The 22,442-nt window shown below is 45.0% G+C and overlaps 1 protein-coding gene across 2 annotated transcripts in view; it reads left to right on the top strand.

Moving 5' to 3' along the window:
• Window positions 1–3,646: 3,646 nt before the first annotated feature.
• ulk1a (unc-51 like autophagy activating kinase 1a) overlaps window positions 3,647–22,442 on the top strand; it is a 26,008-nt gene continuing 7,212 nt past the window's right edge. The window contains exons 1-22 of one of the 2 annotated variants that reach the window (XM_017468012.3): window positions 3,647–4,256; window positions 5,953–6,045; window positions 6,152–6,193; window positions 9,401–9,433; window positions 10,049–10,085; window positions 12,527–12,700; window positions 12,981–13,054; window positions 13,246–13,347; window positions 17,687–17,745; window positions 18,144–18,226; window positions 18,342–18,392; window positions 18,929–19,017; window positions 19,099–19,222; window positions 19,429–19,474; window positions 19,798–19,872; window positions 20,075–20,182; window positions 20,259–20,374; window positions 21,053–21,115; window positions 21,249–21,370; window positions 21,649–21,773; window positions 21,923–22,035; window positions 22,222–22,347. In XM_017468012.3, the coding sequence (XP_017323501.1) occupies window positions 4,167–4,256; window positions 5,953–6,045; window positions 6,152–6,193; window positions 9,401–9,433; window positions 10,049–10,085; window positions 12,527–12,700; window positions 12,981–13,054; window positions 13,246–13,347; window positions 17,687–17,745; window positions 18,144–18,226; window positions 18,342–18,392; window positions 18,929–19,017; window positions 19,099–19,222; window positions 19,429–19,474; window positions 19,798–19,872; window positions 20,075–20,182; window positions 20,259–20,374; window positions 21,053–21,115; window positions 21,249–21,370; window positions 21,649–21,773; window positions 21,923–22,035; window positions 22,222–22,347 (1,945 nt within the window). In that variant the 5' untranslated portion in view covers window positions 3,647–4,166. The remainder of the gene's footprint in view (window positions 4,257–5,952; window positions 6,046–6,151; window positions 6,194–9,400; window positions 9,434–10,048; window positions 10,086–12,526; window positions 12,701–12,980; window positions 13,055–13,245; window positions 13,348–17,686; window positions 17,746–18,143; window positions 18,227–18,341; window positions 18,393–18,928; window positions 19,018–19,098; window positions 19,223–19,428; window positions 19,475–19,797; window positions 19,873–20,074; window positions 20,183–20,258; window positions 20,375–21,052; window positions 21,116–21,248; window positions 21,371–21,648; window positions 21,774–21,922; window positions 22,036–22,221; window positions 22,348–22,442) is intronic. The other variant, XM_017468013.3, reaches the window with a different exon arrangement.

Genomic DNA, 22,442 nt, shown 5'->3' on the forward strand with positions numbered 1-22,442 from the left:
ATTTCACGGTCAAGGGGTCAAGATGGAAAAATGCGACCATAATCTGCTGGATTGTATCCGGTCTAGTCTGTACGTGTCTCTAAGGATCCATCGTATTGTAACATCACGTCCAGAACATCTGGTCACGTATCATCCGGCTTCACGGCAGCAAACGTTATATCCGTTGTGAAAATAAATAAATAAATAAATTGCTTTTATATATATATATATATATATATATATATATATATATATATGTTTTGTTTTTTTTTTAAAGCGCACCTTGGATCTCGACTGTTTGTTTTTTTTTGTTTTTTTTTTTTCATTTTGATTTTATTTTATTAAATCATATAATCGTTACGGTTTCCTGTATGCGGTGTGATGAGATGATGATGTTGCTGGTGCACCATACAGCGATGAAGACATGATTCATGGGTAAATGTTGCTATTTGGACATATCTGTGGGATGGGAAAGGGATATTCTGACATAGTTTGAAATATGTCTGTATGGATCTCACTAGGTTGGTTGTTTTTTTCCCCCTAATGATTTTTCCTCCCTAATTTACTCTCCTCCGATTCCCACCGACCCGCCAGCTCCCCCCATCATACCACAGCTACCGACCTGCAAAGGGAGATGCTCCTCGGAGACACCCGAGGCCGCCAGACACGTCTTTTCCACCCTCTGCTCGGTGCTCATCACGGGGCGACGTAACACACTCGGAGGATTCCGCATGCTTGGGCTAACTCTTATAAATAAAGCTTCCGATGAGAACCGAAAAGTTCTTCGGAGAACCGTCTATTTACTGGTGCTTTACCCGGAAATGGTTGGTCACAGCAGTGAAACATATCACTATAAGTTCTCTTTAAAAATAAATAAATAAATTAGAGCTTTTATGAACCGAAGTAAGGTTCTTAAGAATGATGCCAGGAGGATCTTTTCCGGTCCCACAAAGAACCTTATTGGATCCACTTTAACCTGTTAAGAGGTGATACACTGAAGAACCAATACACTGCTCTAAATATAATGAATCATAAAGAACTTCTTCTGATACCCAAAGAACCATGAACTCCACTCAGGAACCTTGTACAATGAAAAATGGTTCTTGACAAGAAGAAGGTTCTACGCAGAACCTATAGTGGTGTAAAGGTCCAGTGAAGAACCTTTATGTTTAAGAGTGAAGGGTCACTGATTGACAGGAGAGAGAGAGAGAGAGAGAGAGTGGCCAATTTGGCTCTTGATTATGAATTGTTCTCGATTGAATCCTGAGTTTCTGGTCGGAAAAACACGAGAAAAAAATATCATGCTTAAATAGACCATAAAAAACCGGTCCTGTACACAATACTTATAACGCACGGCTCTTAAAAGAATTTGTGTTGTTATAGTATAAAGTGTTGATCATGGTGAAAGCCTGTTGTAGCTGAATAGACGGTGTTATTACTCAGCTTTTGGATTGATGAATGTTAATGTTCACCCCCATGTGGAGCTTTCTGTAACCTGTGTGTCTCTCATACACACCTTCCAACATCACTGGCCTCCTGCTGGGCCACACGGGGGCGCCACCGACATGTAAGCAACCACTTCATCGATCCAGGAAGTCATTCGGTTTATCGGTTATTACAGGAAGCCATCTAGTTCGTTATTTTAAGACACTTTTGAAGGCACGTCATGTTGCTGAGAGCTCCATGAAGGTTGGAAATCATGGTGGAGAGGGTGGTCCTGATCCAAATGAGGAATAATGTAGTTTTTTTTTTTTTTTATTATTATCATAAATCAATCAATCAATCAATAAATAAATAAATAAATGGGGGAAAAGTCAATACTGTGTTTACATTTGTTTCAGTTCCCAAGTATTTCAGTTGTTAATGTAAGGAATAAAACATACAGGGACGGGTCGTTATGGGAAAAGAATCCCCCGTGAACCGAAGTGTTTTATTCCTCTGATACCACAGAAATGTCCCAGTCATTAAAAAGAATGACACATCATACGTTCATCTGTTTATACCTTCGTTTAATCTTGTACTTAGTTCTTGTTATCGCTATAGAATATTAGAGCAGCTATAAACAGTCATTCTCTCTCTCTCTCTCTCTCTCTCTCTCTCTCTCTCTCGATCAAAGTTAATAAAACCAGAAAGTGGAAGCTCTCCTGTCCTGGAAACATTGTACTGTGTCCCAATTCGCCTAATTTCCATACCTAAATACTACCCGAGATGAAAATTCGCGTGTCCCACATCGTAGTATGTTGAAGCAAGGATCCCGAAGGTACCCGGATGGTCTTCTATTTCCGGTGGATTTCCGAAGCGTGGATCCGTGGACACGTTTTCCAGCCGATATCGCTTACAGGACCTTGCGTGACGGAGGGACGAGGGGTTTTGTGACGGTTTGCTTCGCCGAGTTTCGACCTGCGAGCATGGCGGACGTGCGCAACGTATCCGTGCGTGTTTTCGAGACGTGTAAATGAAATGCGGGGAAAGTAAATCAAGGGAATGAATGGTAAATAAAACGATATGGTGTAAATTATATAAGGAATAACGAATGAGGAAAAGCTGAAACGCAACGAGGAGTCACGGTGATTTAATTGATAGAAAATTCATCAACACCTTCTGACCAATCAGAACTGAAAAGTCAAGAGTGCTTTGGTAAAATATATCTTTGATGGGAAACAATTAGGTTAAAGATGGGATTTTGTGGGATTTCGCCTTCTTCCTTCCCCTAGAGCTCTATCGGGACACAAAAACAAACAGAAAACTTTTGTATATATATATATATATATATATATATATATATATATTTTTTTTTTTAAATATTTGAGCAAGAAAAGCTGACAAAACTTGTTTGTTAACGCCTATATCAGGGGTTCCCAAACTTTTCCAGTGTAAGGCCCCCCAAATGGCATTAACATTTGACCGAGGCCCCCCTTTTGCAAGATGTCTTTAAAACACATTAAAAATACAGACTTCTGAATATATCCCCCTTTTTTTTTATTATTAATAATTACCTCTTTCATCTTTACATCACATTAGGAATTGATTGTGTGTGTGTGTGTGTGTGTGTGTGTGTGTGTGTGTGTGTGTGTGTGTGGTTGTCTGAGAGAATCATGTATTTATTTATTTTTCACACCAAATTGTTGAGGCCCCCCGGGCGCCCCCTGGCGGCCCCCACTCTGAAAACCACTGGCCTAGATCATGTTCCTTATCATTTTCTATTTGATTTTTTATCTCTGTGAGTGTGAGTGAAATGACTTTCTTTGGCCGGCTGAAGATAAAGTGAACTGGCCTATCTAAGAGCTTTCTTGGGTTCCCTGATTTATATGATATGCACAAAATGATGGATATAAACAAGCATTTAAACTGAAGATTTACAGTGTTTTCGCCTTCCGTTCTATACACCGAGCTTCTAAATACCATGTTGTGTAAATAGGTTCATTAAATGAACGATTCCCTAACCTGTTCGAGCCTTCTACTGTTCACAACTGTCTTATAAACGCGTTACAAAAACCTTTTGTAAGCTGTTTACTTTTACGTGTTTACATTCTGGTGCCTTCGCGTGCTTCGAGTGTGTGTGTGTGCGCGCGCGTGTATGTATAAAGGAGGAGCAGCGTTACCTTAGTGATGGCGCTTGTATGCAATGTGCGCATGCGCGGAGCTCAGTGGGCCCGTATCCGAAATAGCACTAAGTAGGGTTAGGGTAATTAGCTACATGCTAGCACTAAGTAGGGTATCAATGGGTGCCTTCTTTAGACTATATGATACACTGCAGGTTTAATAGACAGTCATTTGGTATTTTGTGGGGTATGGAAGGAAATCGCGTACCAAAACAACAACAACAAAAAAACCAAAACAAAGGGAAGTGTGTAGTGTGTAGTGTGCAGTGTGCGGTTTGGGACGCGGCCGTGTTTGTTCAGAGCAGGTGGGCGAAGATAGAAAACAAGCCGCCGGTGATCCCTGAGAAAGAGAGAGAGAGAGATAGAGAGAGAGAGAGAGAGATTAAACATTTTAAAGCAGAGTTTTGTAACTTCTTTGCCGCTTTGTTTGTGTTGTTGTTTGTTGTTTTGTTGTTGTTGTTTTTAAGTGCAACGCGATGAGGAGAGTTCACCCGGACAGTTTATTATGAACACGCCTCGACGACTTGACTCTGTGTGTTTCTGACCTGTTTTTATTTACTCACTTATTTATTTATTTTCTGACCCATGGAGAGCGTCGGAAAATTCGAGTTCAACAGGAAAGACCTGATAGGACACGGTGCCTTCGCGGTGGTGTTTAAAGGAAGACACAAAGAGGTAATGATCACGTTATAACCCCCTCTTATTCACGTCCATGTCGTGTGTTCAGTTCTGTCGATGATATCATATATCATATCATATCATATCATAAGATTTCAGAACACTGAGTGTGTCCCGGAGTAATATAAACACATCAGTCTGCTGATGCTCAAATTTCAGCAATAAATCTTATGATGACTTCGGTCACTTCTGTGTAAACTTAGGCACGATTCATTGCTAAATTGATAGTGTACGTGGCTTATTTATTTATTTAATTAATTTTATTTGTTTATTTTGCCCAACATGGCTTTGTTGTCATACAGAGTCTTGAGACTCGGCTGCATCAGTTCAGCTCCGTGCTCGTGCTGATCGCGTTCTCCAAATCTCGCGATACTTCACGCGATATTACCGCGATGCCGCTGACTAGAGAAAACTAATGGTAACTTCGGTATACGTTTCTATCAACTGTTTATATATAATACACTGTTTATAAATATAATAAACAGTAACTTTACTATACGTTTCTATCAACTGTTTATATATAATGAACGGTTTATAAATACAATAAACAGTAGCTTTACGTTTCTATGAACTGTTCATATAATACACTGTTTATAAACATAATAAACAGTAACTTTACGTTTCTATAAACTGTTTATAAACATAATAAACAGTAACTTTACGTTTCTATAAACTGTTTATAAACATAATAAACAGTAACTTTACGTTTCTATAAACTGTTTAAAAACATAATAAACAGTAACTTTACGTTTCTATAAACTGTTTATAAACATAATAAACAGTAACTTTACGTTTCTATAAACTGTTTATATATTATAAACTGTTTATAAATATAATAAACAGTAACGTTACTATGCGTTTCTATCAACTGTTTATAAATATAATAAACAGTAACTTTACGTTTTTATAAACTGTTTATAAATATAATAAGCAGTAACTTTACTATGTGTTTCTATAAACTGTTTATAAATATAATAAAAAGTAACTTTACTATGCGTTTCTATAAACTGCATATAAATAATAAACAATAATAATAATAATAATAAATCTTTTCTTAACAAGGAAGTATATGTGATTATTGATATGGTGACGTTTTCTGTAAGGGCATGATTATTTTAAAAACAATTGAAGGAAAGGAGTCTCCACTGTCAGCGCTCTGTAACAGTCTGTATTTTCTGTTTTCCGCCCCGGAAAGGTCTTCAGGACAGAGGAGTTTGTACAGTACTTTCCGCTTTCTCGGCAACATGACAAGCTGCATTTTGTTGTTGTTGTTTAGTCTAAGTAATTACAAGAGAGAAGAAACATGACGTTGCCGAGAAGTAACGACTGTTTATAGCTTTGTAGACATCCCAGAACGTTAGACGGAACTGTAAATGAATCCGAAATTCGACACGTCACTCTTTAATTAACAAAATTGTTGTGGTATTAGAGGGATAAAAGACTTCAGGACGCGGCGTTACGGGAAAACAGAGATCTTCGTGGCGGTATCGGTAACTCGGGCCGCATCACACCTGTGCGTCGTAGATTATTTCCCTGTAATCAACAGCACGCCCCAAAAACCGACAGAAGTCAGAGAATGTCCGGGAGTAATCTCCTGCGGTAAGGGTCGAGAGTCTGCCGTGGTTCTCGTTTCTACCTGAGCACAAAATGTGGGGAAAAAAAGACCTGAGAAATGTTTTTTTCTTCTTGACAGAGACACGAGTCTGAAGTTGCCGTGAAGTGCATAAATAAGAAGAATTTGTCCAAGTCGCAGTCTCTCCTAGGGAAAGAGATCAAAATATTAAAGGTGGGCGTCATGTAACATCGTTACTACCTTACCGTCTCATCTCTGTTCAGTCAAACACCTCTGATGTCTTTCTGTCTGTCTGTCTGTCTGTCTGTCTGTCTGCCAGGAGCTGAAACATGAAAACATCGTGGGTTTACTGGATTTTCAGGTATGTGGGGAATTCCTGCGAGTGTGACTTTTAGAAAGGTTTAAGTCTGAAAAGATGAGAAACGGTGAAGCTTAGAGCGTTATGATAGTAGAATGTCGGTTTGAAGCAGAAACTGGTGTCCAGGTTGTGAATCGTTTAAATCGGGCGTGCAAGTCATGTGGTAATGCGGTACAGTAAAGTGGGTACATCCTAAATGTCTCAGTAGCCTACGGAATACCGCACGCCCACATTACTACAATACCCATAAGTCTCATCACCTCCCAGGAGCATGGCTGTAACGCCGCGATCCGACCGCAATATGTACGCAATATATACGCAATATTCGGATTCCCCAAATTCGGATTCCCATTCCTGGACTACGCCTCGTTTTAATCGGAAACTTGTCTCATGTAAACACCTTGTTCGGGAAATCCACTGAAAGGAGACGTATGTGCACGCTCGGCCCGCGAGGAATTGTGGGTACTAACAGACGCTAAGCTGTTGGCTAGGTATTTAGGAACGGCAACTCGGGCACGCTTACAATAAGCACGTATAGAGGAATATTCCGATGCCTGTGCGCATGTAAACATCGTATTCGGAATACGGCCGCGACCCGAATTTAGACCTTTATATAAAGGGGATTTGACGTGCATGTAGACGTAGTCACCGTTAAATGGTAGCGCGAGCATCGCCGAACACTCTCTCGTCCCCCAGGTAAGATGATCTTAACCGTGCGAAAGTTTTGAGAAACTCAAGCCAGAACGATTCTGCAAGATTTCGCAAACGTGGACCGGGTGGATATGAAATCGAGGTAAAGGCCTGGCCTCGAAAAGGATTTGAGAGTTTTCGATCAGTCTTTCTTTCATATGGACTCAATCTTGACTTGGACTTGAACGAGAACCAGCATGACTTTTTCCCCCCCCAGTGTCACAAACGACTCCTTAAATGATCCGTTCTAAACGATTCGGTCTAAACTCCTCCTTTCAGAGAGCTTACTCTGCTCTGATTGGTCAAACGACCCAGTCTGTCATGATTGCTCTACCGCTGTCGGCGAGCATCCGATGAAGGCGGGGGTTTTTGTTACCAACCTACGTAGGTTAGTACAGGAAGTAAAGTCTGGAATCACTAACGACTCGTTTCAGCTGTTCAGAATCGGTTCCTTCTTTTGGGAGTCGCAAACAGCTACGCGTATAACACACTACGTGAAAGGTCATATTTGAAAAAAAATAACAGGTGTACTTTAAGACTCGGTCTTGACTCGAGCTTGGCTAGTCCTGGTCTTGGACTACAGCCCTGTGTAGGGATTTTCTGTAGGTTACAAAAGACTTTCAAAAATACCCACGTGACCTGCATACCTGATTCAGGACGTTTCACAAGCCTCATAAGTCTAATCGTACGACCTGGAAAGCTTTAGGCATGAACCGGACTACATTCAACGCACTCAAAGTATTTACTTATTTAAATAGCGTAGTAGAGAGGTGGGCGTGGCGTGTTAAAGTATGCTGCAGAACGTGCCATACAGAGCGTTTGAGTAAAACGTTTAATATGCACGGTATGTTCGCGCCAGAACGTTCTATTCAGAACTCACTCTTAGACGTTTTTGTTAATCTACGGTCGTGCGTCATTTTAGGAAAGTCACTGCGATACACCTTAGCCAGACGAGCGAGGCAGCGTCTGACCCGCGCGGCCCGTCTTGTGAGTCCCCCGGCCGTCTGTTTTAACGTCTGTGATGCGACGTGAGAAGGGAACAGGAGGACTTCGGAGACACTCGGTGTTGATTTCCTCTCGACGCTCTGATGTGTCCGTTCTCATGGCAAACTCGATAAACTCAAAAGCCGTCACTCTTTATGATCGGATTCGAGCCGAGTATCAGGTTTGATATCAGACACCTCGACGTTATCAACTCAACCTCATTGTAGTAGCGAGAAAGGTAGTTATTAGTGAGCAGGGTGTGTGTGTGTGTGTCAGGGTGGGACAGAGGGAGTAAACCGACCCTCCCAGTTCAGAAGCGCCACTCCACACTGTACACACACACACACACGCGGCACTGCCTGCTGTCCCGAACAATGGGTGTATTAAACAAAGACCGAGCCGTAGTGAGCTTTCCGAAGGAACTCCGCCGGTCTAATGAGGACGGATTAGAGATTACAGTTTAACGCTGGCACTATTTGAACAGAGTGACGGTTTTGCCAAAACAGTTACGCGATCATAATAACATCGCTAATAAGAATTAAACTTCAACAAGGACTAGCGAGAACAGCGTTATATAACCCGTATGGGTCACGCGTATGAATCGCATCGACAGTTCAGAACCGGTTCGCTACACGCTACACATCATATGGTTCAGAAAAGGGTTCCCGCTGGGTTTGTGACGGGGCGTCGGTGAGGAGCGACGCGGCCTCGTTACTGACCGATCGCTCCGGTTATAATAGACGACGGAATTTACACCGCAAGCGCGCAAATACAACACAGCACATAATGACCATAAACTCGAAATAAACCGGAGCGCTTAAGCAGCTCGCACCAGTTTCCTCAGCCCCTCGCGGAACGCGTAGGATTCCGGATATAAACGAACTACTCGTCCGTGAAACTTGTCCGAAAACGGTACGCACGGCTTTGAAACGCGTACCACGATGGTGAGGTTAAATGTCAGAAATAGAACTTTAATTCAGGAGCGTTTACTCCTCAAGCCGGCGGTCTGTCTGTATCCCCCCCACCACCCCCCACCTCGCCCTCATCCCTGGAGGGTTTTAAACACCAGTCATAAACCAGTTTGTGTCAGCGCAGTCTGGAAAACTCGTCCTGCCGCGCTGGAGTTTATCCAGCGTGCGGCGTGTTAAGCTCTGCGGCCTCTGCGGCAGCTGTCGCGTAATAAACGGACCAAAACGACACGCCGTTACATTAACCCCCCCGCACTGGGCCTGGGCTGATTTCTCCATTCGGATTGATCAGAAGGTCTTCGTTCATTTTTCTTTAACGACGGCTCAGATATTAGTTCCAAGTGCAAAGCACGGGTTTGTTTTATATTATATTATATTAATATCAACAACCAACACGGGCACTTGCATGGCAGGCACGCCATATAGACGTTTCTTATTGAACCTTTCTGGAAGGAGCCTCCAGTGTCAGTGCTATGGAGCAATCAGAGGTCAAGCTGTGACGTGTCTAACACGAAAGAGGACTTGGTTCATCTCCTGTAATACTCGTCTTCTCTGTTTTTATGCACAGGAAATCTCCGGTTGTGTCTACCTTGTCATGGAGGTGAGTCCAAACCTTTATTATCTGCAGCTATCTAGACCTATTCGTGCATACTCATGACGTAGTCTACCGTAGACTGTAGGTCACTCCGCCTCTTCCCCGTCCATTATTTTAAAGGCACCCCAACGTATGTATGTATATGGGGTGCCAATATATATGGCCCACGCTGTCCAGATATTATTACTGATTATTTTATTACACACACAAACACTCCTTCTTTGTCATCTCGTACTTGTAGATGTACGGCCAGAGACTAACGCTTATTATTTATTATTTATTTATTTTATTTAACCGTGCGTGCTAATCGTCATCACCATCATAACGTGGAAAAGACGCACGTATATGAATCACGAACGCGTTTTTAGCGACGAGAGTACAGTCAGTCATTGTACGCACACAAAGCCAAGTGACGATACGCTATACGCACTGCCGTTATAAAGCGGCGTTTCCACACGTTCCTGAAGTCGTCTTCGGTTCACTATTATAATTATATTCAGCTTGTAAATGACTTCAAACCGTGCCGTTGTTGTTGTTGTTGTTGTTGTTGTTGTTGTTGTTGTTGATTCCTCACGGAAACCCGAAAGCGGTTTCTTTCCTTCTGCTTTTGTGTCCATACAGTACTGCAACGGTGGAGATCTGGCGGAGTATCTGCACTGTAAGTACACCGAACACTGATCACACGCGTAGTAACCCAGGTCACCGTACTCAACCTAGCGTCAGTACAAACCACCGACGTATACAACATCGAATATTTAGCCTCCATCGTAGCAGTATGCCGTAGACCGACCCCGTGGACCGTCGTTTAGGGTTTTATTCTACTCCTGGGTCATTTTATCGAGCAACCCAACTGCTCAATCGTACCATGACTCAGTTGTTTGGATAAAAGTGTTGCGTAATGCACCGATGAGTAATGTAGCAGGGTATCGAAGAAGTCTTTTATTTTTCTCGTCCTCTCTCTCTCTCTCTCATTCTCTCTCTCTCTCGTTCTCTCTCTCTCTCTCTCTCTCTCTCTCTCTCTCGCTCTCGTTCTCTCTCTCTCTCTCATTCTCTCTCTCATTCTCTCTCTCGTTCTCTCTCACTCTCTCTCTCATTCTCTCTCTCTCTCTCTCTTGTTCGCTCTCTCTCGCTCTCTCTCTCTCATTCTCTCTCGTTCTCTCTCTCTCTCGTTCTCTCTCTCTCTCATTCTCTCTCTCTCTCTCTCTCTCGTTCTCTCTCTCTCTCTCTCTCTCGTTCTCTCTCTCTCTTGTTCACTCTCTCTCGTTCTCTCTCTCTCTTGTTCCCTCTCTCGTTCTCTCTCTCTCTTGTTCACTCTCTCTCGCTCTCTCTCTCTCATTCTCTCTTGTTCTCTCTCTCTCTCTCGTTCTTGCTCTCTCTCTCTCGTTCTCTCTCTCTCTCTCTTGTTCACTCTCTCTCGTTCTCTCTCTCTCTCTCTTGTTCACTCTCTCTCGTTCTCTCTCTCTCTCTCTCTCTCTTGTTCCCGCTTTCTCGTTCTCTCTCTCTCATTCTCTCTCTCTCTCTCTTGTTCCCGCTTTCTCGTTCTCTCTCACTCATTCTCTCTCTCTCTTGTTCACTCTCTCTCGTTCTCTCTCTCTCTTGTTCCCTCTCCCTCGCTCTCTCTCTCTCTCATTCTCTCGTTCTCTCTCGTTCTCTCTCTCTCTTGTTCCCTCTCCCTCGCTCTCTCTCTCTCATTCTCTCGTTCTCTCTCGTTCTCTCTCTCTCTTGTTCCCTCTCTCTTGTTCTCTCACTCTCTCTCGTTCTCTCTCTCTCTCTCGTTCTCTCTCTCTCTCTCGTTCTCTCTCTCTCTCTTGTTCACTCCCTCTCATTCTCTCTCTCTCTCTCTTGTTCCCTCTCTCTCTCTCTCTCTCCCTCTCTCTCTCTCATTCTCTCTCTTTGTCTCTCTCTCTCTCTCAAGCCTGAATCTCTGTGTTTCATCTCACTTAAAGTTTCCAGGCTATATTTAGACCTGACCTGATTACAGAGTTTTTCAAGGGAGCTGTTTTTGTCCTTCGGTGCGTAAAAGCCCCTCCTTAGCCCTCTTCTCACCTTGCTTCTTTTTTTTTTTTCTTTTTTTTTTTTTTTCTTTCCGCGTGTCATGGCTGCAGTCCCAGCCTGGCGAAACCCAGCCGACACCCTGACCTCATCCACCTGTCAGTCTCTGCTTTCCTGCGGTGGAAAAACTCTAGGGCTAAAAATACCCCTTCAGCCCAGCACGGGGGCAGGAAAGACAGGGCTCGGCCGAGCGGTGAGCTATAATAGCGCCGGACTTTTCAAAGCGCCTAAAAGGAGCCCGTTATTTTATCCACGCGCATCTGCTGAACGAACCGATTCGGTTCACAGCGAGTGCCGATTAAAGTCAGTTTAAACTTGGGGGGCTCTAAGAGGTGCCTTACGCGCCAGTCCAAAGGATTTTTTTTTTAGTTTTAAAAGCTTCTTGGAAACGTTTTGATCTGGACGTTTCTAGCTAACACTGACGTATAAACTAAAATCACTTACGCTCACCTAAAACAGTTTCTGTGTAGGAACGGCCTCAGAAACGTCCCGGACGTTGAACGTTTAGCGTTCTGACTGATATCCCACGACGCATTGCGTCTTCCGCTATTGTACGCTAAACCGGCGCACTGCTCGAATTGCCTAATTGTTTACAGTACAACGTTTCTGTCAACAGAAGCTCAGATTCCAGGTCGCGGTTGCAGACGTCTCGGCTTTAAAAAAAGAACAAAGGCCCGATGAACATCTGAGAAAGGATGTCCGTATTTCCGGGTCCTGTCGGATCGTTCTCCGCGCTGTTGTTAGGATCTGCCGGATACTGATCTGTTACCTCATTTATTTGGGAGGAAAATCTGGAAGCTCACGTCGTTCGATTTGTGAGAACCGAGGTCCTCAGTCCTGTAAATATCACCGTCGTGTACTCACGCTCCGTCGTCACGATTCATTCCCGTGTTTCCATAGCAATATTATGATACCCTGCACTCCGCTTGTACACTCCGCTTCGTCTGGCTGCTGGACCGAGAAAATCGCACGTTCACACCGCGAGAGATTCCGGCGTGTTATCCGTTGTCGCTTTCTCACTGACCACGCCCTCGTGTGCCCTTCCAGCCAAAGGCTCTCTGAGTGAGGACACCATCCGGAGCTTCCTGCAGCAGATAGCGGGCGCCATGAGCGTCCTGCGGAGTAAAGGCATCGTCCACAGGGACCTGAAGCCGCAGAACATCCTCCTGTCCTACGCCGCAGGGCGCAGAGTCACGCCCAACAACATCTGCATCAAACTGGGTCAGACATCTCACTAACTCGCTTCACTTGACCACCACGACGTATACGCTAACGTATACCAGACCTCTCACTTTACCACAGCGCTGCTGAATTCTCGATCCTGATTGGCCATGAGGTGTTTTATATATTATAGACCGGAACAGCCTACACAGAGAGTCGTATAGCGAACACTTACTGTATGTAAATCGATCACCGCTGATACGGTGAAGCGTTCTGTTAGGACTTCTGTCATTCTGTTCTCTCTCTCTCTCTCTCTCTCTCTCTCGCTCCGTGTGCGTAGCGGACTTTGGCTTTGCGCGGTACCTGCAGGGGAACACGATGGCCGCTACACTCTGTGGTTCTCCCATGTACATGGTGAGTCTTCCTTTTCCACCGTCTCGTCAATGCATTCCTCTAATTTGCCCACAGCTTTATAGAACATTAGAGAATATTTCCCTATAACAGTAAAATTGATCCCGACAGCTCTGGCGTGTATATTTTATATATATATAGTTTAGGAGTAGAACGTGATGAGCATGCTAACAGCTAGGAGTTGTATTCGACAGGCTCCTGAGGTCATCATGTCACAGAATTATGACGCCAAAGCTGACCTGTGGAGCATGGGCACCATCGTCTTCCAGTGTCTGACTGGCAAAGCTCCATTTCAGGTACAACACACACACACACACACACACACATACTGAAAAACACCTCTACAAGTACAGCTGGATCTGACCTTATGCAGGTACACTGTGTTTGAATGAACATAGAGGAGCCGGGGAGTAACAATCTGTCATGTTGGCTTCACATTTATACACAGGCAAGTGGAAAGGTCTCGCTGTAAGGATTATGGGTAATTTCGTGTCTCACCAGAACTCGTGTGATTAAAAACAACAATTTTAAAAAAAAACAACGTTGTAACTAAATTGACTGATTGATGGCTACTATACGAGAGCATATAAATGGGGAATAAAACACTCGGGGGCATGCGGTTATGAGAAAATAATCCACGACGTGGCAGACTGACACGAGTTACATGGGAAATTTCAGTCTCTCGAGCTTATACAGACACCTGGCAAGTTCCGGGACATCGGGTCAGGAGTGATCTCCGTCCGACCAGACCGGAAAAATCCTGTTACGTACGGAAATGTAGAAAAACATTTTATTTTATTTTTTTTTAAAAGGCTTCCTACAGCCTGGGATATTTTTCCTCCTGAACAGCTCCAGGTTTGACTCGCTGACTCATTTACACTGCAGCAGAGGGAAATGTGGTTGTGACACTATTTCGTAATCATCTGGTAAACATAACCACGTGTCCACACACTCACTCACTTTCCTGCGTCAACAAGAGTGTCCCATTAGTCATGATAGACCTTTATTCCCTAACAGCCTTGTTCCTTTGTTTAACCAGATGATTGACAGGCTTTAAACCTGTTGGTTTATTTCTAAGGATACGGAGTACGGCTAGGCATTACGGCGATATAATATCTATATATATAAAATATATATGATATAATATATTATACTTGGTCGTTTATTTATTGAGGAAAACGACCCAGTATTATAAAAGTCTGTATATGTGTAGGATTTGCAGTTCATTTGAAGGTGAAATTAGAGTCGGGTGTTTTTAGAGGACGGGGATCTGTCAGAGTCTGATCTTCAGAGCACGCGATTGTGGAAGCGTGTCACGGCACGAACAAAGGAGATTTTCTGAGGACCTCTGGGAGAGAGCCGTCGATGCTCATCAGGCTGGAAAACTTTACAAAGCCATCTGCGCCAATCGACAGTCAGACGGACTCCTCATCCGGAGCGGAGACCAGCAAAGATCACTCCGAGAGCAAGGCGTGTAAATAGTGCTGCGAGGTCACGAAGGAACCCGGGGTCCTCTCTCACATTGGCTAACGTCAATGTTCATGAGTCCACCGTCAGAACGCTGAACGACAATGGCCGGGTCGCAAGGAGGAAGCCTCCGCTCTCCAAAAACAACATTGCTGCCCTTCTGCAGTTTGCTGAAGATCACGTGGGAAAGCCAGAAGGCTTGTGGGAAAATGTTCTGTGGACGGATGAGAACAAAATAAAACGTTTTGGTTTAAATAAGAAGCGTTATGTTTGGAGAAAGGACAACACTGCATTCCTGCATTAGAACCTTATCCAATCTGTGAAACATGGTGGTGGTGGTAGTATCATGGTTTGGGGTTGTTTTGCTGCATCTCACCAGGACGGCTCGCCATCATTGATGGAACAACGAGTTCTGAGTCACACCAGCGAACTCTAAAGGAAAATGTCAGGACATCTCTGTGATCTGAATCTGAAGAGAAAGTGGGTCATGCAGCATGACGACGATCCTGAACACACGAGTCGTTCTACCAAAGTTTCGGAACGGCCGAGTCAAAGTCCTGACCGTAATCCAGTAGAGATGTTGTGGAAGAACTGAAGCGAGCAGTTCCTGTGAGGAAACACACCGACATCCCGGAGTCGAAGCCGTTCCGTACCGAGGAACACCGAGGAACTGTACCGAGTTATTACTGCACAAGGGGGTCACACCAGATACCGAAATCAAACGTTCACGTACTTTTACCTCTCACAGATGTGTAACACTGGGTCATTTTCCTCAATGAATAAACGACATGATAAAAGACATATTTATGAAGATATCTAGAACTCGTAAAGGGTTCCAAAACTTTCAAGCACCACTGTAGTGTATCATGGAAATGTCTTTAGGTATCATGATATGATATTTCCGTCATATCGCGTTCCCCTACCAATGTAAACAGCGTGTGTGTGTGTGTTGGGGGTGGGGGTGGGCCTTGAACAGAGCATGAACAGAATTTTCGACATGTTCTGAGTGCTGAGCGCTCGGTGTTCCTTTATTTACCAAAACCACGTGAGAACTTTCCACCGGTTCTTGACCTCTAGTCAGCTGAGCACGTCCACGCTGCTGGAACACAGATATAAACAGACACAGCAGGGTCAGACGGGGTCGCGTATGGGCTCGTGTTGCAGATTTCACAGAGAGGCTGTGATCTCCCATAAATCTGTTTACCTTCAGGGTGTCGATCCAACTCGTGTGAGTTATTTACCGAACCGGAGCAAAAGGGAAGGCGAGGGGACTGTCGAGTCGAGCTCTTAAATGCATCGTTCGGTAATAAAAGAATAATTGGGCAGATTATTCAGTAAGTACAGCGAGGTCTCCAGAGCGAGGAATGTTAATCTGGACGTGCTTGACAGTTCCTGGGAGTCCCAGGGGTTCTAGGAAGGCGACCCCACGTGAACAGGGCGATTTCTTACACCAGCAGATGGCACAGTCGGGTTTCTCCCGTCGCTCGCTGATATTCTGACGTGTTTTTTCTCTTCTTTTTTTTTCCGTATTTGAGAAAATATTCGATAGAAACGAGGCTTCTTCTCGTTATAAATGTGGACATCTGCATACCTAATAAACCCAAAATCGAGTAGAACGCCTGGTGTAAGGGAACAATGTGCTGTTCTAAAAAGGTTTCATCATAAAGTCTAAAATAAATCCGACGATTATGTGCATTTTGGGAAGTTCCTTCGTAATCCGAGTACCTGTAATCACCCTGAACAGGGACACGAACGGACGTTAACATTTGGACGGGAGTTTTGGTTCCGAATGTAGAAATAACTGATGGGGGCGATATGTAGACGCATACTACTCATGTGAGGATTGTAGTGAGTGGGCGGGGCTTATAGTCTGTGTGAAAGTTACTACAGTTCAGATAACAAAACAGTGACGGGAACAATTTTCTGTTCAGTTTTGACATTTATTATTATTATTATTATTATTATTATTATAGTGTGAGCGAAGGCATGCAGTTTATCCTGAATCTCTCTTTTTCTGTCGTTCTCTCTCTCTCTCTCTCTCTCTCGTTCTGTCGTTCTCGCCCTGTCATTCTCGCCCTCTCTCTCTCTCGGTCTCTCTCTCGTTCTATCATTCTCGCCCTCTCTCTCGTTCTCTCTCGTTCTATCATTCTCGCCCTCTCTCTCTCCCGTTCTCTTGCTCTCTCTCTTTCTCTCTCGTTCTGTCGTTCTCTCCCTCCATCTCCCTCTCTCTCTCTCTCTCGTTCTGTCATTCTCGCCCTCTCTCTCGTTCTCTCTCTCGTTCTATCATTCTCGCCCTCTCTCTTTCTCTCTCGTTCTGTCGTTCTCTCTCTCTCTCGATCTCTCTCTCATTCTGTCATTCTCGCCCTCTCTCTCCTGTTCTCTCTCTCGTTCTGTTGTTCTCCCTCTCTCTCTCTTTCTCTCTCTCCCTCTCTCTCTCTCTCTCATTCTGTCATTCTCGCCCTCTCTCTCACTCTCCCGTTCTCTCTCTCGTTCTGTTGTTCTCCCTCTCTCTCTTTCTCTCTCTCTCTTGATCTCTCTCTCGTTCTGTCGTTCTCTCTCTCTCTCTCTCTGTCTCTCTCATTCTGTCATTCTCGCCCTCTCTCTCTCGTTCTCTCTCTCGTTCTGTTGTTCTCCCTCTCTCTCTTTCTCTCTCTCTCTCTCTCTCTCTCTCTTGTTCTCTCTCTCTCCCTCTCTCTGTCTCTGTCTTATTCTCTCTCTGGCTTACTCTCTCTCTCCCTTTATCTCTCTATCTTACTCCCCGTCCGTCCGTCTGTCCGTCTCTCTCTCCCCGTGTCTCTTTATCTCTCTCTCTCTCTCTCTGTCTCTCTGTCAAGTTCAAGTTCAAACCGTGCTTTATTGGCACGACCGTTTTATCAACGTTGCCGAAGCTAAACTAATATAAACGTTGTATAGACAAACAATAACAACAAATAAAGGAATAGAAAAAAAAAAACGACAGCGAATAAAACGAATGACGTTAACTATGAAGTAAACGAACGGATGTATTGCAGAAAGATATTCAATGAATTTATATAAATTACACATACATATGAACCCTTATAACGGATGCTACTAGGATTAGATTAAATTAGATTAGAGGTGATTCGCGCTGGTTATATGATGAAGAGTGTCTCTCTCTCTCTCTCTCTCTCTCTCTCTCTCTCTCAGGCGAGTAGTCCTCAGGAGCTGCGGCTGTTCTACGAGAGGAACCGGAAGCTCAATCCAAAGTGAGTGCGCTGCGCCGATTTGCGCACAGTTGTCATCCGTGACGCCCCGCGTTAAGGTTTCTTTAAAGCGTGGCTGATGTTTATTCTACTCACGACTGGAATGAGATCCACTCTGACCAGCGTAAACATCAGCCTTAAACACGCGACCAATCTGTCAGCGTCCCACTCGCCTAGATCAGTACACGCTCGGTGTGTAGTGTTGCGCGGCAGCGCCGGCGGTACGTATAACCGTCGCTACGGTGAAGCTTTCTGTTTCTTTCGCACGGCAGCATGTCAGGCGCATGTCCGGAACCGTCTCCTGCATTCAGTTCCTCCACCTCCGTGCTCATTCGTGTCGAGCGCTCCGGCGTTCGCGGGTGAACTGTGCACTCTCACAGCAGCTTCGCTTCTTTTCCCAGCATCCCCCGGGAAACCTCCAGTCACCTGAGGCACCTGCTTCTCGGCCTGCTACAGAGGAATCACAGAGACCGCATGGATTTCGGTCAGCACACACGCGCACACACACACACACACACACACAGTGTATAATGTACAGTGCAAATAATAAACACAGTCGTTCAGTCTGGTAAGGTTTCGTTCTGTTCGTTCCTTCGCAGATGAGTTTTTTCATCATCCTTTTTTGGACGCGAGCACCGTCCCGAGAAAATGTAAGCCGTCTCTCTTTCTCGACCCGTCCGTCTCTGTCTCTCTCACACTCACTTACTTTCTCTTTCTCTCTCTCTCTGTCTATCTGTCTGCCTTTGTGTCTCTCACGCTCTCTCTTTCTCTCTCCGTCTCACTCACTCTGCCGGTCTATTTATCGGTCAGTTTTTCTGTCTCTCTCTCTCTCCCTCCCTATCTATCTGTCCCTCAACTCTCTCTGTGTCTCTCTTTCTTTCTCCGTGTCTCTCTCTCTCTATCTTTGTGCCTCTCACCCCGTCTCTGTCTGTCTCTCTCACTCTCTCTCCATCTCTATTTTTATTTTTTTTTAATCTGTCTGTCTTCGTGTCTCTCGCTCTCTCGCTCAATCTCTCGGGCCGCCTATCTGTCTGTTTTGTTCCGCCTCTCTCTTTCTCTCTGTGTCTTTCTCCATCTTTCGTTTACTTTCTGTCCACCCTTGTCTATCTCGCTCACTCACTCTCTGCCTGTCTCTCTGTCTCTCTCAATCTGCATCCCTGTCTGTCTCTCTCTCTCTCTCTCTCAGCCTCTCCGGTGCCCATGCCATCGTACCCCAGCTCAAGATCGGGAAGCTCCAGCAGCGGCTCCTCAACCTCCAACCTCACTCCCACACAGGTACCACACACACACACACACACACACACACACACACACATTACAACACAGCAGAATATTTCCATTTTTCTTTCTTAACAGTCGGACACTGAAACCCGGAGGCCACACCCACTACACAAAGCCACACCTCCTTCCTGCTCCCAGCTGAAGGACTCCTCTTCCTCAGAGACAGAGGACTTCGTCATGGTGCTAGCAGAGTTCCCCAGTAAGAACATCACACGCCAGTAATGCTGCAGCACCACACACACACACACACACACACACACACACACACACACACATCCGAAACCTTAATAAATCCTGAATAAATCCCAGGGATTTGTGTGATCGAGAACATTTCGGCCCCTCGTGAGATTTATTCCCGTACTGTAAGCGCGTGCCTGAAAACGTTTCTTGTTTTGATCCTTTTAGATGAGACGGCAGAGCAGGACCATCAGGAAGTAGGGATACAGAGCGGGTAAGTGGCGAGCGGTTATGTCTCTTAAGAAAACGTTAAAAACAAACGGTCATCGACTGCACGGTAGTAACTCTGTTTCGCGTCGATCCGCATCACCGATTTTTTTTTTTCTTCCTCCTTTAACGCCGCACCACACCCAAGCGACTGTGGGTTTGTTTCCCTCTTCCTGATGATGTTTTTGCGAATCAAAATGACGATGACGTCACTCGTACGGTCGTTGTTTAGCGGGTTCTACTCTCTGAACGACGTTGTTGTTGTTTTTGAACGTGTGCTTGCGGCTGTTTCTATCCGGCTGTGTGCTGACGTTTGTGTGACTTTTCCAGGTGTTCGCTGTTGAGTCCCGGTACCTTTTCGGGACGGACGAGTCCGTCTCTATGTATATCTCCAAGCCCTACCAGGTAACTTTGTGTGTGTGTGTGTGTGTGCGTGCTTAATAACATCTGGAAGGGTGTTGCGTGTCAGAGAAGGTTTAATCGCTCGGTGTGTTTCACGGAACATTTAGAAACAAATGGTGTTTATGAGTCACATGGTATCAATCATTTAGCATATTGGCACACACTCCCTCTCGCCTGTTCCCTCTCTCTCTCTCTCTCTCTGTAGACCTTCGGAGTGCTGTGGTAGTAGTTACAGCCAATCCGTGCCCGTTCCCGTGCCTACACAAATCCACAACTACCAAAGGATGGAGCAGAACCTGCAGGGAGCATCGAGGTCAGTTGTCTAATACACTAATATCTTACACACACACACACACACACATAAAACTCTGCACTTACTTTATTTTCAGGACTGCAATACCCACAAGTCATTGCTACATGAGCGGGTTCCCCAAAGGCTCTCTTAGTCCATCTCATCGTAGACTGTCTACAGGGGGGTCCAGACCTCATCAACCATCTCCCAAAGGTACCCATAAATAATGCTATTTATACCGTAAATGACCAGGATAAATAGGACAGGGCTAAAAGTTCATTTATATCTAACTGTCCAGGAATCTCGTTTCTCCGATACACAGTGTATTCCCGAGAGAGATCGGGATAGAGATTCGGATGTTCCCGATACCGATAACCAGGCCGGGCCGTACCTACCTGCCGATAACCGATTACTCGACCGATAGTTTTTAAAACGGATACCGAATGACGACACAACACTCAAAGTAAAAATATCGCTGGACTTTAGTACACCGACTGCACCGTGAAAATCTACTGTGTTTTTCTTTTTAAATGAAATAAATATCTAAATATCAATATATATTATAAGTCTTAATAAATAGTCAGGTAAATAAAAGATACACCTCCAAACTGAACCAAAAAGTAACACTCCAAATAACAGATAAAAAGAGACACGTCCCAAATGAATTTTTAAAAAAAAAAAAACACTTTGAATAACACGACAAAATTAGTCGGCGATTGTTTTTATTTCGCCTGTAGAGGCCGCTCACGTACCGTATGATGACGACAGAGGACGCTCGGTTAGTTTTAGTTTGGATTTTTCTGTCGGTTACCGTTGCAGATTCGATCGACCGGTCGACTGTGGGAAGTGGGTGTGTTGCGATGTGCGGCTTGATTTTGTGCTCTTCCTCAGTGGGAACGATACCCGAGACCCCTGACCAATCAGAGCCGCAGTGCAGCAGGACGGGACTTCAGGGTGAGCGACGCCTAGCTCTTTACCTCAGCGCACACACGTATACGCTCACATGACCGTAGTATATAATGTTTCAAACGTCTGATCGCGACGCCATGTGTCTCTCTGCCTCGTTCTCTCTCCCGGCCCGGTCCAGACGTGCACGTCCGTCCGCAGAATCGGGTCTTCCCTCTTTTCTACGACGTCGGTGCCATGGAACCGACTTTGACAGCTAGAAGAGGGAGCCACCAGCACAGTCCAGATGCAGTAGTACACAGGGTGAGTTCACTCTACCACACACACACACACACACCACTCAAACACAGTCTGAGCGAAGGAGGTGTGGCCTGTCTCGACGACGTACGCTCAAAGCCTCGTTGTATTGTTTTAGACAGAGACATACTGTATCTCTACCTCTGTCTTTTGGTCATGTTATAAGGTCAGATCTGATCTTCATAAGATGTCCTAAAAGTATCAAAGTCCAGATCCGTTTTCAGAGTCCGTAACAGCGCGTCTCACAGCACGTCTGATCTCAGTGTGTGTTTCTTGTCGCTCAGTGGGAGCTGAGTAGACCGGCGAGCCTTCCCAGCACTCTGAGCCACACCAGGACCATGCCCGACCTCCAGGAACCCCGCGTGACCCCCGTCAACACGACGCAGACGAGGAGAGGCTCTGTGAAAAGGTGCACCTCAGAAAGCAGAACCTGGCCGTGCTTTACGTTCTACTCGAGGCTTGTTTTGAAGCTTTCTTAAAATGATGAACTGGCTGGATGCTGAAATGCAGCTGGACATTCCTTATAAACAGAAGGATAAATGTATATTTGTTTGGCAGGTCCGGTAGCGCGGGCCGGTTGCCCGATATGCTGCTGAAAGCCGTGTTTGGATCTCAGCTGGACAGGGGCAGCCGTGACGGGCTGAATATAGAGAGACCCATGGACACTACAGGTAGATAAGTCTTCGACAAGACAATGAACGCAAACCCTAGTCCGTATATACGTGAACCACGAAGCGTGTTTACCCTCAGCGTTAAGTAGAGCAAGGCAAAAACAGGGACTCTAAAATGCAAATGTACTGCCTGACTGACACGAGAGCATAATGACTTACTTCCCTCGTTGTTCTTTGCTCCTTGAGCGCCCCCTGGTGGAATCGTTTGTGCGGAGAAAGGCTTAGGAAGCCCCGGTCGTGTCTCCTTCACTATAGGTACCCCTCCCGACGGACACGCTCCTCCTTCGTCCGCTACGCGCAGACACGTCTCAGGTGAGCAGATGGTAAAAATCCTAACTAGCACTGCTTGTAGAAACGGAAATAACCTTTTCTCGTCAAAAACGGTTTTCGTCGTCAGGTCGTACGCA

The sequence above is a fragment of the Ictalurus punctatus genome, chromosome 5 (assembly GCF_001660625.3).
Source record: "Ictalurus punctatus breed USDA103 chromosome 5, Coco_2.0, whole genome shotgun sequence".
Taxonomy (NCBI): Eukaryota; Metazoa; Chordata; class Actinopteri; order Siluriformes; family Ictaluridae; genus Ictalurus; species Ictalurus punctatus.